This window comes from Gadus macrocephalus, chromosome 12 (assembly GCF_031168955.1).
Source record: "Gadus macrocephalus chromosome 12, ASM3116895v1".
In the NCBI taxonomy this organism is placed as follows: domain Eukaryota; kingdom Metazoa; phylum Chordata; class Actinopteri; order Gadiformes; family Gadidae; genus Gadus; species Gadus macrocephalus.
Window position 1 is genome coordinate 5,847,673 of NC_082393.1, and position 21,722 is coordinate 5,869,394.

The window sequence follows — 21,722 nt, forward strand, 5'->3', positions numbered from 1 at the left end:
TTGTTTTATCTACTGACGTTTCCCCTATCTACTGACGTTTCCCCCGCATGCGCGCACACACACACACACACACACACACACACACACACACACACACACACACACACACACACACACACACACACACGCTGCAGCAAAACCAGCTTTTATACAGTAGCACATAAGGAGTGAGAAAGCTGCTGAGGCCCGACGTTACACTTTTACAAAATCAATCATTAGTTAAATAGAAACGGCAGTAATTGATTCAGTAGGACTCCTTATCCATGTGAACGATTATTGTGACATCTGAATTAATTAATTATCTGCAATACACTGCGTGTGCGTGTGATGTTAAATGTTTGAACCATGGTGAACGGTTAAAGTGTCAGAGAATGGGTGGGTATTTTCGCCGTCCTCCCATGATCTGAAGTGCGTGTGCGTGTTCGTGTGGGTGAAAGTTTAAGAAATGCAGAACTGTCGTTTCAGCTCTCTGGTGCTCCCTGCTGGCAGTATCACTATACCGTCCTCATGTTTCACAAAAATAGTTTTGAGAGACGTTGTCAGTCTTTGTGTGTTGCTTAAATTCTCCCAAACGGTTGGCAGTAAAGATCAGGTCACGGTAGGCCACGGAGGCAATGAGCTCGAGTTGAAAAAGAAAAAGCTTACAGCACCTGGTATTCCCAGGCGGTCTCCCATCCAAGTACTAACCAGGCCCGACCCTGCTTAGCTTCCGAGATCAGACGAGATCGGGCGTGTTCAGGGTGGTATGGCCGTAAGCAATTATTACTGCCGCAAAACCAGCATTTATACAGTAGGCTAGCACGTAAGGAGTGAGAAAGCTGCTGAGGTCCGACGTTACACTGTTACAAAAACAATGATTATTATGACATCTGAATTAATTAATTATCTGCAATACACTGCGTATGCGTTTGTGTGTGTGAGATGTTAAATGTTTGTACCAAGGTTAATGGTTAAAGTGTCAGAGAATTCTTTTATTTTTTTTAGACATCCAATAAAAACATTAATATTAACAGTTTTGGTTATTCTTTGGTGCTGTGTTGCTGTCATTTCTTCCACATTTTCTCGTCTCATTGAGAATTTCAAAATGTGCGAAACAGCGCCCCTCTAAATTGTAAGTACTGAATACGCGGTCAAACACGACATTGCACACTGTATGTCCGTGAGGAAGCCAGCCCGAGATGGCATCCCTTGTTGAAGAAAAAGAAGAAGGATTAACCTATCAGGTGAGGCTACCGTCATGACACTGCCCTCCTGTGATTAGTCAGCAGGGTGCAAAGGGAAGCCACCGGGCCCTTGGCTTCACACCAATCAAATCAAAGCATCAACGTCAACGTAAACAAATAGCGGGAGATTTGCACTTTTGCATTTTTATCATTTTATCGTATAAGCAAGTGCAGTTATGGAGGGTTGAGATTTAGAGTATTTAGTCAAATTTAACCAAACTGCCACATGGGCAGCAACTAAAAATTGAATCTGACTGCAGGCCAATGCCGAAGCTTCAGCTGCGTGCACGGAGAGAAAGATGAGTGGTTATCGCACTTTCAATGAGGAGAACTATGTCCTCCTCACCGACTGGTAGCGCTAAACTTCAGCTACTATTTTGCAGGCCATGTCTTCTTTTTCGTAAAGATTCCTGCACCCTGAACAATCCCTGGGTCTCTTATTGACCTCTTCGCCACCATGAAAGACAGGAGAATGGCCTTCATCTACAAACAGGGTGAGTAAAATACCCACCTCCCGGTGTGGCATTACTGTTCCCTGAGCTGTCCGTTTATTATTTTTTGTGTTATTGTATGTCTAATTGTGCATTGATTGTCTGGAATAAGTTGCATTGGTCAATCAACTGAAGTTGTTGTTTTATCAAGTTCGTTAACGCTGAGAATCAGCACCAGCGACAGCAGGGCTCACCTGAACAGAAGCAATATCATCCCACTGCAGACACAAATGGGCGTTCTCGTGTGGTGGGAGTTCCCGTTTACGCAGACTGGAACGCCCCCATCTTATTCTTCGTCGCCTTTCTCGCTGAACTGTATTAAAATTTCAAAGTGTACTACTCCAGTGAAATAGTCTGCTATAAGACGTTGACGTCGCTTAGAAACCGAAGACGCTGGGGTTGACAAGTTACCGGACTGCTACCCTTGCAAGTGAAGGGAGCGTTCCACGGCATTGAGAAGACCAGTGTAATAAAGGCCTGTAAAATGTCTGTTTATGGCATAGATTTCTCCTCAGATTAGGCCAATGATAAGATTAAGCAATGATAACAAACAAAAACAAAAAAAACACAAACGCTCGATCAAAGGCCCCCTCTCCCTTGGGTCAATCAAAACCCTCATTGTTTAACATGAATTGGCTAAACAAATGACCACCATATTTAAACACAATTCAAATTGTGCAGAGAATTATTTCCATTGGTCATTCTCAGTGGCGGCTGACGATCAAACATGTTGGTGGGGCACAGTAACAGACAGGGGGTCTGAGGTTCCCCCCCCATATTTTTTTTTAAATCAATACGTAACTTACTTGCTCCTTTTAAGTATAACATTGCTTGGGGAGTCCAATTCCTCCACTGAAAAGGGTGGAAAGTGCTTACAACTCTCTGGTAGGTAGCGATCTATGACACTGTTGTTTTTTATTGGTCGTCATGAAAAAAACCATAAGGGGTAACACTGTTGTTTTTGATTGGTCGTCATGAAAAAAACCACAAGGGGTAACACTGTTGTTTTTTATTGGTCGTCATGAAGAAAAACATAAGGGGTAACTCTGTTGTTTTTTTATCGGCCGTCATGAAATAAACATAAGGGCTAAACCTGTCGATATTGATCAAATAAAACATAGGGGGTAACACTGTTGTTTTTCTTTGGTCGTCATGAAAAAACAAAACAAAGGGGTAACACTGTCGTTTTAATCAAATGAAACATGAGGGGTAACACTGTTGTTTTTATCAAATGAAACATGAGGGGTGACACTGTCATTTTTCTTTGGTCGTCATGAAAAAAACCATAAGGGGTAACACTGTTGTTTTTGATTGGTCGTCATGAAAAAAAACACAAGGGGTAACACTGTCGTTTTAATCAAATGAATCATGAGGGGTAACACTGTTGTTTTTATCAAATGAAACATAAGGGGTAACACTGTCGTTTTTCTTTGGTCGTCATGAAAAAAACCTTAAGGGGTAACACTGTTGTTTTTTTATTGGTCGTCATGAAGAAAAACATAAGGGGAAACACTGTTGTCTTTGTCAAATAAAATATAAGGGGTAACACTGTCGTTTTTTATCTGTCGTCATGAAAAAACCATAATGGGTAACACTGTCGTATTTTTTGGTCGTCATGAAAAAAAACATGAGGGAAATAATAGAAAAACACACATACATTTTAATGTCATGTATATCCTCTTTATTGATGATTGATCATTGTGAATTTTCATCGCCTCAGTGGTGCAGTGGAGCGTACTCTGCCGAACCCACTGGAGACCGCGGCTCAATTTCTGTGGAAAACACAATATCTTTAATTTGAAACGTAATGCTATCATGTCTATTGCACATGTCATATATAACCACAGACATATTTTTATTATAAATCTCAGTGGGAAGTGGATTGAGCTGTGAGCTGTCCCCCTGGAGACCGGGATTCAAGTCCGTTTGAGGTCCTCTGTTGGAAGACTCTAATCTCTTATTTCATGCGAATTATAAAGTCAAGTAGAACCATTGTGTTGACTTTATTCAGTGTCTTGATGGTGCATTGATAAGTTCGGAGGTTAATACTCGAAACAGCTCAGATTCCGATCCTTGCAAAAACGTCGACAGGGGTACCACTTTTGTCATTTATTGGTCGTCATGAAAAAAAAACATGAAAAAAATAAGGGGTAACACTGTTGTTTTTCATCAGTCATCATGGGAAAAAAACATAAGGAGTAACACTGTCGAAATGTATAGAATAAAACATAGGGGGTAACACTGTCGTTTTTATCAAATGAAACATGAGGGGTGACACTGTCGGTTTTTCTTTGGTCGTCATGAAAAAACCATAAGGGGAAACACTGTTGTTTTTTATCGGCCGTCATGAAAAAAAACATAAGGGGTAACACTGTTGTTTTTTATCGGCCGTCATGAAAAAATCATAAGGAGTAACACTGTCGTTTTTATGAAATGAAACGTAAAGGGTAACACTGTCGTTTTTTATCTGTCGTCATGAAAAATCCATAAGGGGTAACACTGTTGTTTTTTTATTGGTCGTCATGAAGAAAAACATAAGGGGAAACACTGTTGTCTTTGTCAAATAAAATATAAGGGGGAACACTGTCGTTTTTTATCTGTCGTCATGAAAAAACCATAAGGGGTAACACTCGTATTTTTTGGTCGTCATGAAAAAAAACATAAGGGAAATAATAGAAAAACACACATACATTTTAATGTCATGTATATCCTCTTTATTGATGATTGATCATTGTGAATTTTCATCGCCTCAGTGGTGCAGTGGAGCGTACTCTGCCGAACCCACTGGAGACCGCGGCTCAATTTCTGAGGAAAACACAATATCTTTAATTTGAAACGTAATGCTATCATGTCTATTGCACATGTCATATATAACCACAGACATATTTTTATAACAAATCTCAGTGGGAAGTGGAGAGAGCTGTGAGCTGTCCCCCTGGAGACCAGGGTTCAAGTCTGTTTGAGGTCCTCTGTTGGAAGACTCTAATCTCTATTACATGCGAATTATAAAGTCAAGTAGAACCATTGTGTTGACTTTATTCAGTGTCTTGATGGTGCATTGATAAGTTCGGAGGTTAATACTCGAAACAGCTCAGATTCCGATCCTTGCAAAAATGTCGACAGGGGTACCACTGTTGTTTTTTATCGGTCGTCATGAAAAAAAACATAAGGGGTAACGCTGTTGTTTTTTATCGGTCGTCATGAAAAAAAACATAAGGGGTAACACTGTTGTTTTTTATCGGTCGTCATGAAAAAAACATAAGGGGTAACACTGTTGTTTTTTATCGGTCGTCATGAAAAAAACATAAGGGGTAACACTGTCGTTTTTATGAAATGAAACGTAAAGGGTAACACTGTCGTTTTCTATCAGTCGTCATGAAAAAAAACATAAGGGGTAACACTGTCGTTTTTCTTTGGTCATCATGAAAAAAACCATAAGGGCTAACACTGTTGTTTTTTATTGGTCGTCATGAAAAAAACAATCAGGGGTAACGCTGTTGTTTTTGATTGGTCGTCATGAAAAAAAACACAAGGGGTAACACTGTTGTTTTTTATTGGTCGTCATGAAGAAAAACATAAGGGGTAACACTGTTGTTTTTTATCGGCCGTCATGAAATAAACATAAGGGGTAAACCTGTCGATATTGATCAAATAAAACATAGGGGGTAACACTGTTGTTTTTCTTTGGTCGTCATGAAAAAAACCACAAGGGGTAACACTGTCATTTTAATCAAATGAAACATGAGGGGTAACACGGACACACAGACATATTTTTATTATAAATCTCAGTAGGAAGTGGAGAGAGCTGTGAGCTATCCCCCTGGAGACCGGGGTTCATGTCCGTTTGAGGTCCTCTGTTGGAAGACTCTAATCTCTATTTCATGCAAATTATAAAGTCAAGTAGAACCATTGTGTTCACTTTATTCAGTGTCTTGATGGTGCATTGATAAGTTCGGAGGTTAATACTCGAAACAGCTCATATTCCGATCCTTGCAAAAACGTCGACAGGGGTACCACTTTTGTCATTTATTGGTCGTCATGAAAAAAAAACGTGAATTATTATTTTTTTTCCTTATCAAATAAAATATAAGGGGTAACACTGTTGTTTTTCATCAGTCATCATGGGAAAAAAACATAAGGGGTAACACTGTCGAAATGTATAGAATAAAACATAGGGGGTAACACTGTCGTTTTTATCAAATGAAACATGAGGGGTGACACTGTCGGTTTTTCATTGGTCGTCATGAAAAAACCATAAGGGGAAACACTGTTGTTTTTTATTGGTCGTCATGAAAAAAAACATAAGGGGTATCACTGTCGTTTTTTATCGGTCGTCATGAAAAAAAACATAAGGGGTAACACTGTTGTTTTTTATCGGTCGTCATGAAAAAAAACATGAGGGGTAACACTGTTGTTTTTTATCGGTCGTCATGAAAAAAAACATGAGGGGTAACGCTGTTGTTTTTTATCGGTCGTCATGAAAAAAAACATAAGGGGTAACACTGTTTTTTATCGGTCGTCATGAAAAAAACATAAGGGGTAACACTGTCGTTTTTCTTTGGTCGTCATGAAAAAAACCATAAGGGCTAACACTGTTGTTTTTTATTGGTCGTCATGAAAATAACAATAAGGGGTAACGCTGTTGTTTTTTCATTGGTCGTCATGAAAAAAAACACAAGGGGTAACACTGTTGTTTTTTATTGGTCGTCATGAAAATAACAATAAGGGGTAACGCTGTTGTTTTTTCATTGGTCGTCATGAAAAAAAACACAAGGGGTAACACTGTTGTTTTTGATTGGTCGTCATGAAAAAAAACACAAGGGGTAACACTGTTGTTTTTTATCGGCCGTCATGAAATAAACATAAGGGGTAAACCTGTCGATATTGATCAAATAAAACATAGGGGGTAACACTGTTGTTTTTCTTTGGTCGTCATGAAAAAAACCACAAGGGGTAACACTGTCATTTTAATCAAATGAAACATGAGGGGTAACACAGACACACAGACATATTTTTTTTGAATAAATCTCAGTAGGAAGTGGAGAGAGCTGTGAGCTATGCCCCTGGAGACCGGGGTTCAAGTCCGTTTGAGGTCCTCTGTTGGAAGACTCTAATCTCTATTTCATGCGAATTATGAAGTCAAGTAGAACCATTGTGTTGACTTTATTCAGTGTCTTGATGGTGCATTGATAAGTTCGGAGGTTAATACTCGAAACAGCTCAGATTCCGATCCTTGCAAATACGTCGACAGGGGTAACACTTTTGTCATTTATTAGTCGTCATGAAAAAAAAACATGAAAAAAAAAAATTTGTCCTTGTCAAATAAAATATAAGGGGTAACACTGTTGTTTTTCATCAGTCATCATGGGAAAAAAACATAAGGGGTAACACTGTCGAAATGTATAGAATAAAACATAGGGGGTAACACTGTCGTTTTTATCAAATGAAACATGAGGGGTGACACTGTCGGTTTTTCTTTGGTCGTCATGAAAAAACCATAAGGGGAAACATTGTTGTTTTTTATTGGTCGTCATGAAAAAAAACATAAGGGGTATCACTGTCGTTTTTTATCGGTCATCATGAAGAAAAACATAAGGGGAAACACTGTTGTCTTTGTCAAATAAAATATAAGGGGTAACACTAGTTTTTTATCTGTCGTCATGAAAAAACCATAAGAGGTAACACTGTCGTATTTTTTGGTCGTCATGAAAAAAAACAAGGGAAATAATAGAAAAACACACATACATTTTAATGTCATGTATATCCTCTTTATTGATGATTGATCATTGTGAATTTTCATCGCCTCAGTGGTGCAGTGGAGCGTACTCTGCCGAACCCACTGGAGACCGCGGCTCAATTTCTGTGGAAAACACAATATCTTTAATTTGAAACGTAATGCTATCATGTCTATTGCACATGTCATATATAACCACAGACATATTTTTAACATAAATCTCAGTGGGAAGTGGAGAGAGCTGTGAGCTATCCCCCTGGAGACCGGGGTTCAAGTCCGGTTGATGTCCTCTGTTGGAAGACTCTAATCTCTATTTCATGCAAATTATAAAGTCAAGTAGAACCATTGTGTTGACTTTATTCAGTGTTTTGATGGTGCATTGATAAGTTCGGAGGTTAATACTCTAAACAGCTCAGATTCGGATCCCTGCAAAAATGTCAACAGGGGTACCACTTTCGTTTTTTATTGGTCGTCATGAAAAAAGTGTCCTTGTCAAATAAAATATAATAATATACTGTTGTTTTTCATCAGTCATCATGGGAAAAAAACATAAGGGGTAACACTGTCGTTTTTATCACATGAAACGTAATGGGTAACACTGTCGTTTTTTATCTGTCGTCATGAAAAATCCATAAGGGGTAACACTGTCGAAATGTATCGAATAAAACATAGGGGGTAACACTGTCGTTTTTATCAAATGAAACATGAGGGGTGACACTGTCGTTTTTCTTTGGTCGTCATGAAAAAGACATAAAGGGTATCACTGTCGTTTTTTATCGGTCGTCATGAAAAAATAACATAAGGGGTAACACTGTTGTTTTTTATTGGTCGTCATGAAAAAAAACATATTTGAAAATAAATAAATAATTGTCCTTGTCAAATGAAATATAAGGGGTAACACTGCTGTTTTTCATCAGTCATCATGGGAAAAAAAACATAAGGGGTAACACTGTCGTTTTTATCAAATGAAACGTAAAGGGTAACACTGTATAGAATAGAATAGAAACAAACACACAAACACACACACACACACACACACACACACACACAAATCAGTTGGATCCGACCGGGATTTCCGTTGTGACGTGTTTCCTCCATCAGCGACTTATACAATAGACAAATTATGTAAAACAAAACCCCTCTTTCATTTTAAAATAATAGTATGCAAATATGTTGAATTGGCCTCCATCTTTGTTATACTTTTAAAATGTTCCTATATAGCCTATTTTATAGCTTACACACTGATATTTTAAAACAGGAACGCGAAATGCGAAATGCATCCTGGGATATTTAACGATCCCAAGTCCACACCATGGACATATTGGGCTAGCGGCTAGCCCCACCAGGAAGAAAGAATCTCTGTTCACTTCAACAGAGAAACACTCTGAGCATGCGTATTTCAATGTTTCCAGTCCAATACACATTGCATTGGGCTGGTGGGGCTAGAGCCCCTCTTGCACCTCCAGACGAACTCAGCCGGAAGAAGCAAGCCAGGGTCGACAAAAAATTAAATAAAAGCACCAATCTTGTTATTTTATAGTACTTTCTGAGGAGATTATTTTTTATATGTATATATATATATATATATATATATATATATATATATATATATATATATATATATATATATATTCTATTTTTTATATATATATATATATATATTTTTTTTTTCTTGTGAGAGTAGCGACTTGCCCCTAATGACCAGTCACCACTGGTCATTCTGACCGGGGACATTTAGAATTGTCGGTCCTCCTAATTTTTTTCCCGGTCAATGACAGGTAATAACCGACAACGGAAACTCTGCTATAAACCGGCCTAACTTTCACCGTCAACACCGAACCCCTTCTTCTTCGCACGGCTGTCAACTGCCGGAACACTCGCTAGTTAGATTTTCTCATACAGCAGTTTCAAGTACGGGTAGCATAGAACTAACGTTAGCCAAGTGGGGGCTCCATGATTGCTAAATCTAACGAGAGAGGTAAAATTGCCATTAAGGAAGGAAAGCATAGTATGCTTTGCGACTGTGCTTCGCAGTATGCCTTGCGAAACCCAGTATGCCTTTTGAAACACCTCGTGATTGGTCGATGAAAAGCTACCAGGAACGCCTAATGGGCGTTCTTGTGTCATGACGGAAACGCCCAAGCCTGCAGCTGGACCCTTCTCAACAGATGCGGCTGTGTTTGATTATAGCCGCTTGTTCTGGGTTGTCTTGTGTTATCTATTAAGTAGTGTTGTACAAGGAACATTGTTTAGGATGACTGTGTGTGTGTGTGTGTGTGTGTGTGTGTGTGTGTGTGTGTGTGTGTGTGCAGTGGCGGTTTTAGGCACGGGCGAACCAGGCAGCCGCCCGGGGCGCCATCTTTGTGGGGGGCGCCAAATCACATGGGGTGCGCCACGAGCAGTTAAAAAAAAATAAGCGCTGCGTAGCGGTTTTCAATGAAGTACAAAACATTGTGTGGGGAATTGGTGTTTTGGCGCCCCCTCTGGCTGCAGGCACACACATGCTAGTTGAGAAGGTGCCGTGCACAGACGGAATGAAACCCCCACTGAAGTCCGTAGGGTCATGATCCAACCAATGATTGGTCTGTTGGGCGATGATCTCTGCCCAAAATTTCTCAACCATTGGCTGAACGCTGCTCAACTCTGCTCAACATTTCTTAACCATTGGCTGAACGCTGCTCAAATCTCTGCCCAAAATTGCTCAACGATTGGTCTGCTGCATGGACATATTATAGAAAGGACAGCGGACTACAAAATGGCGCCCCATTCATTCCTATTGAAAGTGCTCAATGGCGCAGGGGAACATCAAGGAGCGATTTGCTTCCGCATCATGGGAGCCTAGCCACGCCCTATTTCATGACGTACCGGATGCAGAAATATAGAACGCATGCGTCCCCATCCCCCCACTCCGGTCCAACAACAATATAAAATGATACCGTAATGCACCTGTTGTTTGTCTTTGGATCTTTTGAATAAATGAATCAATACATGATGAATCACAATGATCGCAAGCAGAGGACCGTGAGTTATTGAGCAGCAGATGAACCAGTCCAAAAATCGGACACGTTAACGGAGCACTGAACTAGGCCCTCTCGGATGCCATTTGTTTCACTACGACTCCTTTCAGCTGCACACCCCTCTTTCCCAGCGAGATAACGGCTAATAAAACGCTTGAGGTGGCGTTTTGAAAAGAAAAAAAAGATTTTTTTTTAGTACACGGTATAAAGATAATTATGAACCTTTGATTGATATCCACAATTTTTTTTGCGGAGACACATTCCTGCTCCCCACTTGTATTGGAGTGAACGAGGATATCTACTTCCGGGCCCCGTGATTTGAGGGACCCGTCCACAGCCCACTAAACCGACTGCAATACCAGGCTTGGCCTCTGAGCACTGGTGGATTCCGGAAATATGCACCAGTCCTGGGGGCCTGGTCCGCTGACGGGAGCATAGGGACTTGGAGGGGAATTTGCTTGGGAATGCCAGGTGCTGTAAGCTTTTTCTTTTTCAACTCGAGCTCATTGCCTCCGTGGCCTACAGGGACCTGATCTTTACTGCCAACCGTTTGGGAGAATTTAAGCAACATACAAAGACTGACAACGTCTCTCTAAACTATTTTTGTGAAACATGAGGACGGTATAGTGATAGGCCTACTGCCAGCAGGGAGCACCAGAGAGCTGAAACGACAGTTCTACATTTCTTAAACTTTCACCCATACGAACACGCACACGCACTTCAGATCAATCTAAGACCATGGGAGGACGGCGAAAATACCCACCCATTCTCTGACACTTTAACCTTGGTTCAAACATTTAACATCACACGCACGCACACGCAGTGTATTGCAGATAATTTAAAATATCGACTCTAATGGGAAACCCTAACCCCAAGAGAAAACCCTAAAGATCCTAGCCTACCCCTAAAACCAAATGATAAATCTTTAAGCTTAAATCAAGGGATATAGTATGTGAGTGTCTGTGTGTGTGTGTGTGTGTGTGTGTGTGTGTGTGTGTGGATATAAATATAAATGTGTGTGTGTGTGTTTTTGTGTGTGTATTGGGGAGTAGCTGACACATAGCTGACTGCAATACAAATGCTAACAGGCCTAAAAAATAAATAAAATTCGGTTCCGGTTTCCGACCGACCCTGTCAATTTATGTGCGACCCAAATTATTTTATGAGCTGCTGTAAAAAAAAATAAAAAAAAGTCCTACCTATCATTCGCTGCCGCTGGAAAAATAAATAAAAAAAATAAAAATAAATTCCCTACCTACCCATGACCTCAACTGACAACCAACAGGAACAAAACTTTTTTTTTTTTTTTAGGCCCAAGCATAACATATTTTCACTGGAGAGGAAGGGAGCAACTTTTAGGTGGTATACAAAGGCTCATTAAAGTAATAGTAATATGTTGTATATTATTATTAGGATACTATACTTAATTGTAATTGTACTAATTGTCATGTGGATTCTCTCACCTGTCATTCAGGGCCCTGGGAGCAGGCTGAGACGCAGCAACACTGAAGGAAGACTCAACAAGCAGGAAGTATTTTGTCATTTAATTTGGTTTTCCTTCAGTCTGACACAAGGTTAAGGGTCAAGGTGTTTTTGTGGAAGGGGGGACGGGGACGACTACATTCCAAACAAAAACAGCGTAAGCAAAAAAATATATAACGAAAGAGTTCCCGTTCCCTCCCCCGTAACCCGAGAGCAGAACAGACCTCCTGCGTGTTTGGCGAGTGGAAGCAGTATTCAGTATCTATTTGTACACAATGTACATATTCACACCGCGCTCTCTGGGCGGGGGCTTTGGCAGACAGTGAATACATAAACCACGGCTTACTTATGTACATACTCCGTAAAAATACACAATATCTTTACACGCCCCTCTCCACACAGTTCGTGTCTCGATCAGTGCTAAAAAAAAACACGGAAGAGCTGCCAGTCATTTTCTCTTCCTGGGGATCACTTTGTTCTCCCCGTGTACCCACACAGGAAGTGACATCACTCCCCCTCGGCCACATGCGGCACCTCCACCTCCATGGTCTGGATGTCCTCCTGGGGCGATTCCTCCTGGGGCAAATCCACCTGGAGCATTTCCTCCTGGAGCATTTCCTCCTGGGGCGATTCCTCCTGGAGCGATTCCTCCTGGAGCGATTCCTCCCGGAGCGATTCCTCCTGGAGCGATTCCTCCTGGAGCGATTCCTCCTGGGGCGATTCCTCCGTGATCGCATCCTCCTGCGGCGAGTCCTCCAGCTTCCCATTGGTCCCGGCCACACCCATCCCCTGCTGGGCCAGGACGTAGTTCACCACCTGCATGATGCTCTGATCCGACAGCGTGGCCACCCCGCCGCCGCCACCGTCCCCGACGACCGCCTGCGCCGCCTGCATGGCCTCCACCGTCTCCTCTGTGATCAGGACCGTCTCGATCTCCTCGGAGCAGGAGACGGCCTGGGCCTCGGCGTGGGCCGGCCGCAGCTCGGGGGGCAGGTCGGAGGCCAGGATGCTGACGGCGTGCTCCACCTGCGTGCCCTGGTTGTGGAACTGCAGCGTGTCCTTCTCCAGCATGATCTTGCCCGGCAGGTTGTTCTCGTGGTACTTGGCCATGTGCTTGCGGAGCGTGCGCGCGTCGATGTGCGCCTCCTGGCAGATGGGGCACACGTACGGCCGTTCGCCCGTGTGCGTGCGCACGTGGCGCTTCAGGGAGCGCGCGTCGGCCCACGCCACGCCGCACGTCAGGCACTCGAAGGGCTTCACGCCTGCGGGGCGGGAGAGGGGAGACGTTCAGGAGAGAGCATCTATGTTCAATTTACGGCATTTAGCAGACGCTAAAGAACGTGAAAAGATTTATCGCTGTCGGTACTAATGCCGTCGGTGATCTGTGAAGATAGTTGGACAAGACCAAAATAAACGGTTAATTCAGCCTACCCTGGTGGTTGTTGACGTGGCGCCGGTACTCTCGGAGCTGGGTGAACTTCCTGCCGCAGTGCTCGCAGACCCGCTCCAGGTTCTGCTTCACACGGCCCTTCTTCCCGTGCGTCGCCTTCTTCACGTGCCTCCGGAACAGGGCCTTCTCAAAGAACTCCTTACCACACACGGTACACCTGGGGGCCGCGAGACACACACTTAGCTACACCTGGGAGCCGCGCGACACACACTTAACAACACACACTTAAGGTAACACGCACTATAAAAATAACATACATAGTCTAGGGATGGGCAACGATCGTCGAATAGTTGGAGGCACGTAGAAAATCGAATAATGAATGTGACTATCTTTATTTATTACACGGCATCTCAATGCTGTTCAACGCTCCGTTCACTTGCATGGGCCGACATAACACCCGGTGGTGAATAATTTTTTGATAATTCACCGTTGCTTAGCATATAATGACCGCAGTCAAGGAATGTGGATTTTCCTAGACAGCGTCGTATCACTCCGCAAGTAGTCTGTTAACTCAACAACCCCAGTTTCCTCAGTTGCTAAACGACATCAATGTCTTTGGCGGACTGCTTCTCTGCTGATGAACACTACGAATGCTGGTAACAAATACATTTTAAAAAGACACACTAGGGTTGCCGCGGTGTGGACATTTTCACACCGAGTAATACGCTCGTGTCAACACCGGTATTACCGGTATAAACTTTGAAACTATAGGTCAACCGCCATCTTCTCCGTCAACTCTCCTCTCACACTCAGCGGCTGGCAGCGCGCCAATTCTCGGCGTCTTATAACGTTCTATATATATATATATATATATATATATATAGTATAATATAATTTTATATATCATAATATCATGGCCAAAAGCTCTGTGCGCTTCACATCCCTAACATAGTCCAGACATGAGGGCCACGTACCTGTATGGCTCTGCCACGCTGTGGGACTTGACATGGGAGTACCAGTCCTTCTTCCAGCTGTAGCACTTCCCACACACCTGGCACTGGAAGGGCTTCAGGCCCATGTGCTTGTTCATGTGCTGCTGCAGGTCCTTGGCCTCGAAGAAGCTCTTGTCACAGCTGGAGACCAGACACAGGTGACAAGATGTTAGAAAACAAAAAACTGACTTCAACATAGTGATTGAATTTTACCCATAAAATCGAAAATTTTGTAGCTTACACATGGTTAGTGGCAGTATTACTGGTGGTCAGCCTTTATTTTCGGGTTAAGTCATCACGCCATTGAACTTATTATAATGAACGGTTTAATGAAACAACTAAGCCTTCAAATATTGGAATACGCGCAGGTGAATGAAGCAATCAGAAGGGGATTTTCATATTGAATTATGTCTGAATTTGACAGTCTTCATGGTGTTGATTTGAAACCTTTAAAGACTATTTCTTACAGTTTACTACTGCTGACCGAGTTTGCGTTAGCCAATCACGCGCTTACAGATCCCCTCCTTTTGTCGAAACGATTACGATGCGAAAGAAAGAAAAGTGAACTGCTCCGCTGCACCTGAGCCTAACCCCTACTCCGAACCGTGGTTGAGGTTCACCCCAGCCAACACCACAGGGGGACTGTACTCACTGTGTGCAGGCAAAGGCGCGGACCTCAGGCTTCGGCTGGTGCTTCTTGGTGTGCTTGCTCAGGGCCGACGCACGGTGGAAGGTGTCTCCGCAGATGTTGCACAAGTACTTAGACTCCCCTGTTGGACAGACACGCACACATAAACACTCAGCTACTGCGCCACGTTCATGACCCCAGGTGGCCCTCTGGTGGCCCGGGCTGGGGACTACAAGAAAACACAGGAACACACCAGCTGTGGGACTTGCAACACTACATCCTGTGCCATGAGTTCATTCATACCCCCCAGAGTCTAACACAAGCATCTCAAAACATCACACTGGTCGTTCCGCTGACTTAAACAACCGGATGGAACAGACTAGACATACCAGGGAGGGTTTGTGAATGCGGAAAAGAACAATTACCAATCATCAAGAACTTATATTTCGAGGGCAACCTAGGAGACAGGTGTACGTGTGTATGTGTACGCGTGTGTGTGTGTGCGTTTGTGTGTAGCGGGCGGAGGTTGGCGGGCACCTGTGTGCATGCTGGTGTGCTCCTCCATGCTGCGGCGGCTGACGAAGGTCTTGCTGCAGTAGCCGCACTGGAACTGCTTGGTGTTGTCGTGCAGGGCGCGGTGCATCTTCAGGCTGTGCTTGTTGGCGAACGACTTGCCGCACACCTTGCAGCAGTGCGGCCGCACGCCCGTGTGGTTCAGCATGTGGATGCGCAGTGAGTACAGCTTGGGCAGCGTCTTGCCGCAGATGTCGCAGACGAACTCCCGCTTGGTGCGCACGCCCGACTTGTCGTCCGGGTCGCCGCCCTGGTTGGCCCCGAGGTCGGCGGCGGCGGCGGCCGGGGGCTTGAGGGGCAGCGCCCGCTGGCCGCTGTGCTGCTTGTGGCGGGCGAGGTGGGCCCGCAGAGAGGCGGCGTACTGGAACTCCTTACTGCACAACTGCAGAGACAATCACCGTGGAGTTAATGTTACCGTGGAGCCAATCACCTGGGAGATAGCATCACCATGCGGACCAACACTGTGAATAACAACGTGTCAGACTCGGCACCTCGGCACGGTTGCAGTGTCATCCATTTCGGGACCAGTCATATGAAACACAGAACCAAACCTAGAATCTAAGACTTTCGATTTGTTGACAACCACCCTAGAAACCGGTGCTCAATACATAGTCACAAGTCATCCGTGTTATCGCTAGTCCCCGGGGTGACCCGACACTCACGCTGCACTTGTAGGCGCGGGTCTTCTCGTGTTTCAGCGTGTGCATGATGAGGGCGTAGCGCCGCTGGAACGTCATGCCGCACTCCGAGCACGCGTGTTCCCCGTCCAGCATGCCCTCTGCGTCCGGGCCCCCCTTGGTCCTGGCGCTGGCGTCTCCCCCTCCCTCCCCCTCCCCCTCCGTGGCGGCGACCTCTGACCCGTCGGCCCCGGGGTCGGGTTTGGAGGGGTCCGAGACCTCCAGGGGTCTCTTTGGTGGCCGGCCTCGCCGACCCGGTTTACCGGGAGGGATCTGGAGACAAAGAGGCCAACGTGAGGTCATGTTTCCTAGGTTACAGCATGAAGCCATGTTTCCTAAGTAAGAACATGAAGACATGTATCCTAGGTTACAGCATGAAGCCATGTTTCCCAGGTTACAGCATGAAGCAATGTTTCCTAGGTTACAGCATGAAGCCTCGTTTCCTAGGTTAGAACATGGAGCCATGTATCCTAGGCTACCACATTAAGCATCGTTTCCTAGGTTACAGCATGGAGCCATGTTTCCCAGGTTACAGCATGAAGCCTCGTTTCCTAGGTTACAACATGAAGCCATGTTTCCCAGATGACAACATAAAGCCATGATACCTGCGTTACAAGGGTCAACATGAAGCCAAGTTTCCTAGGCGACACCATGAAGCCATGTTTCCCGGGTTAAAGCATGAAGCCATGTTTCCGGGGTTACCTTGGCGGGGGTGGGGTGTGGTGGCGGGGCCAGGTTCTTCTTGTCCTCTTCCTCCTCCTCCAGCCCCATGTGGAGCCGGGCGTAGCCCCCCTCGACGATGGAGCGCTGCCGTAGACGCCGTCTGTTGGGGTCGTCTGCTGACCCCTCCTCCTCCCCGGGAAGGGCCGAGGCCAGGGAGTCCGTCTCCTCCATTGGCTCCACCTCCATGATCAGAGAACTACAGCATTAATGGAGAACCAAAGCCCTGGCCTCTCCGTAAGACGTGCTCTCAGGGGGTTCCTACGTGGGCTGAGTCAGAGGTTATGCATGCAGTAGCATGTGGTGAACCTCTGGAAGGAGACCTCTAACGCAAACCAACCAAGTAATGTTGAGGTTTGGCTCTCTTATAATGCAGAGGGGATACTCATAACTAGGGATCGACCGATATGGAATTTTTTAGGGCCAATACAGATATTTTTTTCATCAGCCTTAGCCGATGACCAATACGCCAGTACCGATTCTCTTGAGCCGACAAATGTTACAATGTCTCAATTTTTTTATTTTTTACATTTATTGAACTGTCTGTAAATCATGCCAAAAATAAATAAATAATAATGAAAACTAAATACCTCCTCCTCCATCACCACCACCACCACCTCCTTCTTGACCTTTGCGGGACGACCCCGCTTCCGTTTGGGAGGCGGTGGCTCGGCCTCCGCTACTGCTTCTTCCGGCACCACCTCCAGAGACGACGCCGTTTCCACGACGGCAGCCGTCGTGGAAACGTTGTCGTCTCTGGAGGTTGTGCCGGAAGAAACGTCCCCCCGTGACATTTCTGTGGAGGTGGCGGTGTCCGGGTCGGGGTCCTGCGATGACGCCCCCTGCTGGCCGGGGGTTTCCTCACCGACCGCGGGGTCCTGGGCGGCGGGCTCGTCGGTCGGCGGCGGCGGCTCCATCGCAAGGCACGCCGAGACCACCGCCAGGGAGTCGCCGGCGCCGGCCTGCCCGCTGTGAGTCACCACCGTCAGGGTCTCCCCCTCCTCCTCCTCGGGGACGCGGCCCATGAGGGTGACGGTCTCGTTGTCGGCGCCGACCTGGTCGCCGCGCGCGCCCAGGTCGGCGTCCTCCGCCTGGGACACGATGGCGAGCGCCTGCTCCACCAGGACCCCCTCCTCGTCCGACGCCGCCACCACGGCGACGCCGGCGTGCGTGACGACCGCCTGGCCGTCGCTCTGGATGGTGACCAGGAAGGAGCCCCCCTCCTCCTCCGTGGCCTCAGGGCCGGCGGGCTGGCTGGACACCACCGTGTGGGTGTCGCCGCGCTGGTACACCATCAGCTGCTGCTCCTCCACCTGCTTGTGGACCGACTCGCAGATCTGCAGCACCTCGGCCATGAGCAGGTGGCGGGCCAGCGTGGCGATGTCCGCCATCACGCAGAAGTTGAAGGTCAGCGACGAGGTGTAGGCGAAGTCCAGGAGCGGCAGGAAGCTGGCCTTGGTGAAGCCTGCAGAGGAAAGGGAGGATCCATCTTAGCTTAAAGTGTTGCAGACACAGAGATACGTGAACATAAACCGTAACTTAAGTAGCCAATACTTTAACATTTAAATTTGTAAATTTATTGTATATATACTGTTTTCGCACTTCTCTTTTCCCACTGTACTGCTGGTCACCTGTGAATTTCTCCCAAGGGGGATTAATAAAAGACTATCTTATCTTATCTTATCTTAATTAGCTCTTCAAGAAAAACATGTAAATTCCAAGCTGCACATTCAAGTCTTATTTCAACAGACACTGTTTTCTATTTGGCTATTTTGATGTCATTGGTTTTAAAAATCCAACAATCTATTTTCGATTTATCTTGCCATTCAAGATAAAATCCAATTTCAGTTAAACTTTTCAGGAGGACACATGTTGTTTGGCACAGTTCCTATAAATAAGGACTATTTTTCAGTTAACTTGTCTGCAGCTAATTTTGTTTAAAGAAACTCAAAATCGGGAATCATATCGCATCATGAGTCGAGTGCATCGTTACATCCCCTACTAATGACTCAGCGAGACATAAACACCAGACATGCGACGAACATCAACGTACCGGAAAGGTCGACCACGGCCTCGTGAGTGGACACGGCCCCCTTCTCCACGAACAGCTCGTGGAAGTACTCGCTGCACGCGGCGAGCACCGCCTTGTGCGCGCGATGCTCCTCCCCCTCGATCAGCAGCGTGATGTCACAGAACTGGTTGTTGAGACGCTGCGTGTTCAGCTTGTCCAGCATGGTCTGGCTGTGTCTGGGGAGGAACTGGTTCACCTCGCCTTTACTGTCAACCTACAGGATGTTGTTGACACATTAAAACGCACACAGAGGGAGGGTACAAGATCAACATAAATTCATCACACACAGAGACACGTCATTTCCTCAAACACAGATAGGTCACCACAACACACACACACACAGACACACACACACACACACACACAGCTTTAATAGTTGTATGATTATTAATAGTCATGACAGCTCCACGTATTTTCACACTTACAAAGACGAGCTCGTGTTTGCCCGACGACTTTCCCATCCTGGCTCTGGAGCCCATAAAGTCCAACTCATCTTCTCTATCTTCCTCCTCCTCTTCCTCCACGCCCCTGCGTCTGCCCCCTTGACGCCCCCCTGCTCGTGTCCCCGTGCCGTCATCCGTGTTTCGCCGACTCTGACACGCAGGGCATTCTCTGATGTGGTCCTTGACGTGTTTGAGAATACCTGCGGACGTCAATGGAGAGAGTGTTTTTGAGTTAACACCCTAATCGCAAACCTCCGATCCGATACAAAGAAAATGCAAACACAGCGTGTCGTCAGCGGATTTAAAATAAACGCGCCACAACAAAGACGGCAGCATCCCATGTCAGTAGGTGGCGGCAGAGGGCGCTTTATTAAGCCGGGAAGGGGTGGCGTAGCTCAAACTGACAGTCACCAGCATCATGGCGAATAGTGTTTACCTGGGCTATGTTTCGTAATTATAAGTTAGTAGACTTAAGGTTTTAATTTAGTGGAGAATAACAGACGCGCTCTACCTCTCCACCAGTACTTCTGCGAGATGGAGTCCCATGTGAGCTGCTGGTTGAGGTGGTCGCCTTCCTCGGCAATGTGCGCCTGGTTGATAAGTTCCGTCCTGCGTCCGTCCTGCAGCACCACCTCCAGCTCCGTGAAGTCCTTCTGGCCTTTCAGCCGCCGCTGGTAGTAAAGGGTGCCGCTCCTCACCACGTAGCAGGCGGCGGCCTTGCGGATCTTCCTCTTGGTGTTGCCGTGAGTCCCCGGCGCGTACGGCTCCCGCTCGTCAGTCAAATAGCGAATGATGGCCAAGTAGCTTTCTTCGCTCGACATGGCTGAGCTTCCCCCGCAGCGGGCTGTCTCTGAATGGTTGCTTCTTTTGTCTCGAAGGAGCTGGGGCTCCTCTCACAACATTAAAAAACGAAACACAATTTTTAACCTGACTCTCTGGCGCTACATATCATAAAATTAGACGCAGTCACAGTATTTTTTAAATTGTTTTTTTTTTTCCAAGGTGGAACTGCTGTTGGTGACCGTCAGGGGTAGACTTGCCCGAACATACAAAATGGCTGCTGCACAACCGGATTCTGCGTAATGATCACGGAAGAGCCCCGTGTTGTTTTTCTTTTTTTCTTTACCCACGCTGTCGTTTACGTTATTCACCATTAGATGGCGTTACAACCAAACATATCTATAACTCCTAAACGAGTCACGCATATCACAGGATTTATTTTTTTGGGAGGTTTCAGGATTAGAAACCACAAACACCTGGGTGAACTGGTCGGATAGTCACTTGCATCGCAAACGTGTGTATTTAAAGATTACCACAACACAAACCCTAGTGTTTCTGCTATTTAAAGACAGCCAGGTGTCCATCTGCCCACAGAACGATGAGAACCTGCTGGTAACAGGACCTGGCTCTCCTATTGGTGTGGCATTTTGGAAAAATAAAAGCCTGCCTTGTGCCGATGCAAGAAGATATATACACAGCTCTTAAAAGCAGTTTCCAGGCAACCCGACAACATTATGCTAACAAATTGTTTTATGATCTGCTCCCAACTGGCTTCATCTTCCCTGCCGGGGTCTGGTTAATAACAAAACACCAGCGTAGATAGGAGCGGTACATTTATTCCATTGTCACCCTTTGCAGATATTCCCATGACATCACAAGTGCAGGTGATGGATCTTCACAGACCAGAAGGGGAAAATATGAGATAACGCACTATCCTTTAACTTTATCACTGTCACACTTTATCCTTTGACTTTTTTCCTTTAACACTTTATCCTACCAGATAGCACTTCAGGTGTGGAAGCAGCGCAAGGAACTGTGAAATTAAAACAAGAGAATGCTAAATAAAGAATAAGAATATCGGCAGGATCATGTAGGATAGAGTCGAGTGAGTGTTCCGTCTCTGAAAGATTATGGGTTCAATCCCCAACATCCTAACCTCAACCTGCTCCTTAATGACCTCACAGTAAGTGTATTTAAAAGTGTCAGCTAAATTAATAATTAGTAAAATAGAAAGATGTATTTACAGGATAAACAACAGAGGGGATGTGTGTACAGAGGCCAGCGTGCGTACTGTTTACTATGTACAGTATGCAAATGGTCTGTGTGTGTGTTGGGTGTGTGTGCCCATATTGTCTTCACGTGAAGGCCTTATTGTGGGGTTGGCCCGTGCCTATTGTTACGCTGTGTTGACTGTGTACACACACACACACACACACTGTGACCATAACCTATACACTAACAAAGACTTCACTTTGAGGCTAAATGAATGAAAGTGAAATTA

General features: G+C 45.4%; 1 protein-coding gene and 1 non-coding gene across 3 annotated transcripts; both read right to left on the minus strand.

Annotated features, from left to right (window-relative positions):
* Positions 1–638: 638 nt before the first annotated feature.
* On the minus strand, positions 639–757 carry LOC132470018 (5S ribosomal RNA). The gene has a single exon (XR_009528560.1). It is a non-coding gene; the product is annotated as a 5S ribosomal RNA (ribosomal RNA).
* An 11,233-nt stretch (positions 758–11,990) lies between these two features.
* zbtb11 (zinc finger and BTB domain containing 11) lies at positions 11,991–20,542 on the minus strand. Of its 2 annotated transcripts, none has more exons than XM_060066657.1 (11): positions 19,953–20,542; positions 19,424–19,641; positions 18,981–19,212; positions 17,518–18,392; positions 16,910–17,110; positions 16,193–16,480; positions 15,495–15,912; positions 14,982–15,099; positions 14,312–14,470; positions 13,379–13,554; positions 11,991–13,209 (listed from the first exon to the last, which is right to left on the minus strand). In XM_060066657.1, exons 1-11 carry the CDS (start codon positions 20,260–20,262, stop codon positions 12,455–12,457), a joined length of 3,750 nt encoding a protein of 1,249 aa, XP_059922640.1. In that variant the 5' UTR covers positions 20,263–20,542; the 3' UTR covers positions 11,991–12,454. The 2 variants fall into 2 exon arrangements, with proteins under 2 accessions (XP_059922640.1, XP_059922641.1); XM_060066658.1 differs by having other exon boundaries at positions 16,910–17,104; positions 19,953–20,533.
* Between the last annotated feature and the right edge of the window lie 1,180 nt (positions 20,543–21,722).